The following is a 5,504-nucleotide window of genomic DNA, read 5'->3' on the forward strand; positions in this document are numbered from 1 at the left end:
ATTTGTGTTTGTTTTTGTATGGACAGGGTTTCACCATGTTGCTCAGGCTGGTTTCAAACTCCTGGGCTCAAGTGATCCTCCTGCCACAGTCTACCAAAGGACCAGAATTGCAGGTGTGATCCACCACACCCAGCCCAGAAATTTTAAAAAGTTAAATTTTTTAAGTTATATACTTTTTTTTTTTTTTTTTTGGCAGAGAACTGTGATAAATGCTCAATAAAAGACTTTCAGGCATAAAAACATATTAGAATAAATTTTATGAGGGAGTTGAATGGAAATATAATTTCTGTTTTTGTTTTTGTTTTTGTTTTTTGAGACGGAGTTTCACTCGTTACCCAGGCTGGAGTGCAATGGCGCGATCTTGGCTCACCGCAACCTCCGCCTCCTGGGTTCAGGCAATTCTCCTGCCTCAGCCTCCTGAGTAGCTGGGATTACAGGCACACGCCACCATGCTCAGCTGAATTTTTGTATTTGTAGTAGAGACGGGGTTTCACCATGTTGACCAGGATGGTCTCGATCTCTTGACCTCGTGATCCACCCGCCTCGGCCTCCCAAAGTGCTGGGATTACAGGCTTGAGCCACCGCGCCCGGCAATTTCTGTTTTTTTTGAGACAGAGTTTCACTCTTGTTGCTCAGGCTGGAGTGCAATGGCATGATCTTGGCTCTCCATAACCTCTGCCTCCTGGGTTCAAGCAATTCTCCTGCCTCAGCCTCCCGAGTAGCTGGGATTATAGGCATGTGCCACCACGCCCAGCTGGTTTTGTATTTTTAGTAGAGACAGGGTTTCTCCATGTTGATCAGGTTGGTCTCGAACTCCTGACCTTAGGTGATCTGCCTGCCTAGGCCTCCCAAAGTGCTGGGATTACAGTTGTGAGCCACCTCATCTGGCTGAAATATAATTTTTCATGTAAAATCTTGTCACATGTGTTTTAGTGGATAATGGTGAAGTATCTTAAGCACTGTAGTATTTAAATTTCATTGGATACATTTGAAAGAGTGATTTAATGGTTTTACTTTGAAATGTCAGTATATAATACACTAGAACTACTTAAAACCACTGTGAGACCAGGCATGGTGACTCATGCCTATAATCCCACCAGTTTGATAGGCCAAGGCAGGAAGATCACCTGAGGCCAGGAGTTCAAGACCACCCTGGTCAACTTAGTGAGACTTTGTCTCTACAAACAAACCAAAAAAAGATTATTTATTTTAAAACAAGGTCTCCCTCTGTTGCTTCGGCTTGGAGCACAGTGGTGCAATCACGGCTCACTGCGGTGTCAACCTCCTGCGCCCAAGTAATCCTCCCATTTCAGCCTCCCAAGTAGCTGGGATCACAGGCATATGCCACTATGCCTAGCTAATTTTTTTTATTTTTGTAGGAACGAGGTCTCACTATGTGAGACCAGCTCAGGCTGGTCCCCAACTCCTGTGGCTCCTCAGGCTGGTCCCAAAGTGCTGGGATTACAGGCATGAGCTACCGTACCTGGCCAGAAAATTAAAAATAAACTAGGCATGCTGGTGCATTTCTGTAGTCCCAACTACTCACTCAGGAGGCTAAGGCAGGTAATCACTTGACCCCAGGAGTTGGAGGCTGCACTGAGTCATGATAGCACACTGTATTCCAGCCTGGGCAACAGAGTGAGACCCTGTCTCAAAAAAATAAATAACAAAAATTTAATAAATAAAAATGGGGGGAAATTTTTTTTCTTGAGACAAAGTCTTGCTGTGTCACCAGGCTTGAGTGGCGTGATCTCAGCTCACTGCAACCTCCACCTCCCAGGTTCAAGTGATTCTCCCGCCTCACCCTCCCAAGTAGCTGGGACTATAGGCACACGCCACCACACCCAGCTAATTTTTGTATTTTTAGTAGAGACGGGGTTTCACCATGTTGGCCAGGATATCTCCATCTCTTGACCTCAGGTGATCTGCCCACCTCAGCCTCCTAAAGTGCTGAGATTACAGGCGTGAGCCACAGTGCCCAGCCAGGAAAATTTTTTTAATTAAAAAAATTAAAAAGCTACAATGAAACATTTTATGCCAAATAAAAAAATATGTAGAGAGTCTGTAGGTCTTCAAACTTCTTTTTTTTTTTTTTTTAAGACAGAGTCTCACTCTATCGCTCAGGCTGGAGTGCTGTGGCATGATCTTGGCTCACGACAACCTCTGCCTCCTGGGTTCAGGAGATTCTCCTGCCTCAGCCTCCCAAGTAGCTAGGATTACAGGTAGCCACTACCACACCGGCTAATTTTTTTTTGTATTTTTAGTAGAGACGGGGTTTCACCATGTTGGCCAGGCTGGTGTCGAACTCCTGACCTCAGGCCATCTGCCCAATTCACCCTCCCAAAGTGCTGGAGTTACAGGCATGAGCCACCACACCCAGCCTAGTTCAAAATTATTTTATAGGGTTTATTACAAGCCACTGTTACTAGGTATGGGCTTTAGGATCTAGAAGGAATCTGATTGATTATCCAGTCTGTCTTGATCAATTTATAGGGGAAGTTGGTTTACTGAGGACCAAAGAGGGTTCATTGATTTTCCTGAAGTCACACAGTTGGGCCCAGAACATGGGTGTCCTTGCTTGCTCATTCCTTTCACTAATTCCTCTGTGCTCTGAAATCCTACCAGTTTTGAGGAATGAGGAATAAAGGAAAAGTGATCTTGAAACAGTTACTAACAGGCTCTCTCTGCGGGTAGGTGGCTCTCTTCTGCCCTGCTGCTGCAGCCTCAGCAATCAGACTGGGAGGGCAGGCTAGTATAGAGAGCCCAGAGGCCCAGGGTAGTTTGTTGGAGGATGGACTTAAAGTTTCAATTGACTCCTGTCTGGTGATTGCCCTTTTAGGGTGTCCTCCACCCCGTCACCTGGGAGCAAACTAATATTTAGGGATCTGAGGGTACACAGCAGCGCTGGACCAAACTAGCCCGTTAGAGCACCTCAATCCAGATAGGAACTAGGGCAGAGCCAAGCTGCTGAGGTCACAGATCACTGAAGTGGAGACCCCTGCTGATCTGCCTCTGAAGACCTAAGATGGTCACAGCGCTGTGCACAGCCACCTTGCTGCATACTGCAGTGGCAGGTCTTGTGCTCAGACCCCAGGAAAAGTGCTAGATCACACTGATGAGAAGACTGACAGCTTTTTTTTTTTTTAAATGACTTTCAAGGTTTGGTTAATTTTATCTTCATGACCTCTGATTTCCCTGTGCAGCAAATGGTAAAGTAGGGGTAGGGGTAGGCAGAGAGGGACAGACCCCAGCAGTCTATGGACAAGGACAGCCCTGAACAGCTGGCCCTGAGACACGAACTGGAACATGGTTGGAGCCTGGGACACAGGGCTAACAGGAAAGGACACAGACTGCTGTCAGGACACATACTACCACACACCCAAGGCCAGGACCCTGCTGACGTGGCAGACCTCCACCCTGGCCCCTTACTGCCCCCCGCCCCTCTCCCCCGCCTGCCAGCTGCCAACAAGGCTCTGCCTTGTGTCTGCCACACCTGTCACTGCCTGTCCTTGTCCGGGGAGGGGGGGCCCATCAGCCCCTCCTCAGCTGCCCAGCAGAGCAAGCAGTTATTGGGGAGGGGAGGGAACATGGAGCGGGGGGCGGTGGTGGGGGCAGGGCTGGGGGCTGGGGACCGAATTCGGGCACTCCTGGGCTGCCTGGTCAAGGTGCTGCTCTGGGTGGCCTCTGTCTTGCTGTACTTTGGAAGCGAACAGGCCGCCCGCCTTCTGGGCAGCCCTTGCTTACGGCGCCTCTACCATGCCTGGCTAGCAGCAGTGGTCATCTTTGGGCCCCTTCTGCAGTTCCATGTCAACCCTCGGACTATCTTCGCCAGCCACGGCAACTTCTTCAACATGTGAGTCCACTCAAGGCTGTGGGAGCTGGGTCCCTGCACTCTGGGATCCTAGCTCCCTTCTCCAGGCTTCTGTCCTCCTGCCAGTCTGAACACTAAAAATAGGCTAGGAGGTTGAGGAGAAGGTCGGGTGAGGGGGAAGGGAACAGAGCTGTGGGGTACAGGGGAAGTCAGGAGCAGGACTGAAGAGGAAATATGGATCCTGGCATGCTGAATGGCCCTCCAAGGAAATGGCAAAGTTTAAATGACTGGGGGCTGTAAAGGGTATGACAAGGAGAGAACGGGTGATGATGTGTAGAGTTGGGGAGAGCATAGTGATGGGAACACAGACCAAGGTGGGAGATGGAGCTTGGGATCTCAGTAGTCTCCCCTCTTTTCTACCCACAGAAAATTTGTGAATTCAGCCTGGGGCTGGACATGCACCTTCCTGGGGGGCTTTGTGTTGCTGGTGGTGTTCCTGGCTACACGGCGCGTAGCAGTAACTGCCAGACACCTGAGCCGGCTGGTGGTGGGGGCAGCTGTGTGGCGGGGAGCTGGCCGGGCCTTCCTGCTCATCGAGGACCTGACCGGCTCCTGCTTTGAGCTGCTGCCCCAGGGTCTGCTGCTCCACGAGCTGCCTGACCGCCGCAGCTGTCTGGCAGCCGGCCACCAGTGGCGGGGCTACACGGTCTCCTCACACACCTTCCTGCTCACCTTCTGCTGCCTGCTCATGGCAGAGGAAGCGGCCGTGTTTGCCAAGTACCTGGCCCATGGGCTGCCTGCAGGCGCCCCCCTGCGCCTCGTCTTCCTGCTCAATGTGCTGCTTCTGGGCCTCTGGAACTTCTTGCTGGTCTGTACTGTCATCTATTTCCACCAGTACACTCACAAGGTGGTGGGTGCCGCAGTGGGCACCTTCGCATGGTACCTCACCTATGGCAGCTGGTATCATCAGCCCTGGTCTCCAGGGAGTCCGGGCCATGGGCTCTTCCCCCGTTCCCACTCCAGCCGCAAGCATAACTGAAATGAATAAACGCCATTGGGCCTGGCTCTGCCTCCTCATCATTTGGTTGGGTACTTGAAAGGGTAGGAAGAGGGTCTGGTAGTCACTAGGGTTCCTCAGCCATTCCTTACTCTCATCAACCTTAAATGTCCTTCCTTATGCTTGACCTCCATCCCTCCAGCTGTCCTTTCAGCCTCCTAGTTTTTGCAGACTTCAAGCTATCTGGGGACTGAGACATCCAGGAATGGTGCTTCTAAGCCAGGTAATGATGCCCTTAGGTGTGGGCATCATTCTTGCTGAGCAGTTGCTCCATCTCCAGGAGCCAGGTTGGTTTTTCCTGCCTTCTCCACTGAATCTCCACTCTGCTCTCTTCAGGGGCCTACATATCTGGGCACTCCACTCTACCCTTCCTACCTTGTCTTCCCCATAGGAGTCTGTATGTGCTCATCTATTTAACAAATGTTTATTGAGCTGAGCATAATTCTATGCCATGTAAATAAGACAAGATTTCTAGGCCGGGCGCGGTGGCTCAAGCCTGTAATCCCAGCACTTTGAGAGGCCGAGGCGGGTGGATCATGAGGTCAAGAGATCGAGACCATCCTGGTCAACACGGTGAAACCCCGTCTCTACTAAAAATACAAAAAATTAGCTGGGCATGGTGGTGCGTGCCTGTAA

At 50.6% G+C, this 5,504-nt stretch overlaps 1 protein-coding gene across 1 annotated transcript; it reads left to right on the plus strand.

Moving 5' to 3' along the window:
- The first annotated feature begins 2,346 nt into the window (after positions 1–2,346).
- FITM1 (fat storage inducing transmembrane protein 1) lies at positions 2,347–4,876 on the plus strand. The gene is made up of 2 exons (XM_017544667.2): positions 2,347–3,853; positions 4,238–4,876. The coding sequence occupies exons 1-2, from the start codon at positions 3,258–3,260 to the stop codon at positions 4,848–4,850; spliced, it is 1,209 nt and encodes a 402-aa protein (XP_017400156.1). The 5' UTR covers positions 2,347–3,257; the 3' UTR covers positions 4,851–4,876.
- Positions 4,877–5,504: the final 628 nt, after the last annotated feature.

This window comes from Cebus imitator, unplaced genomic scaffold, assembly GCF_001604975.1.
Source record: "Cebus imitator isolate Cc_AM_T3 unplaced genomic scaffold, Cebus_imitator-1.0 Scaffold170, whole genome shotgun sequence".
Classification (NCBI taxonomy): Eukaryota; Metazoa; Chordata; class Mammalia; order Primates; family Cebidae; genus Cebus; species Cebus imitator.

Coding starts and splice junctions, on each gene's coding strand:
- FITM1 (XM_017544667.2), top strand. CDS start 3,258: ATGGACAAGGACAGCCCTGAACAGCTGGCCCTGAGACACGAACTGGAA. Junction 3,854..4,237: donor CACGGCAACTTCTTCAACAT/GTGAGTCCACTC, acceptor TTCTACCCACAG/AAAATTTGTGAATTCAGCCT.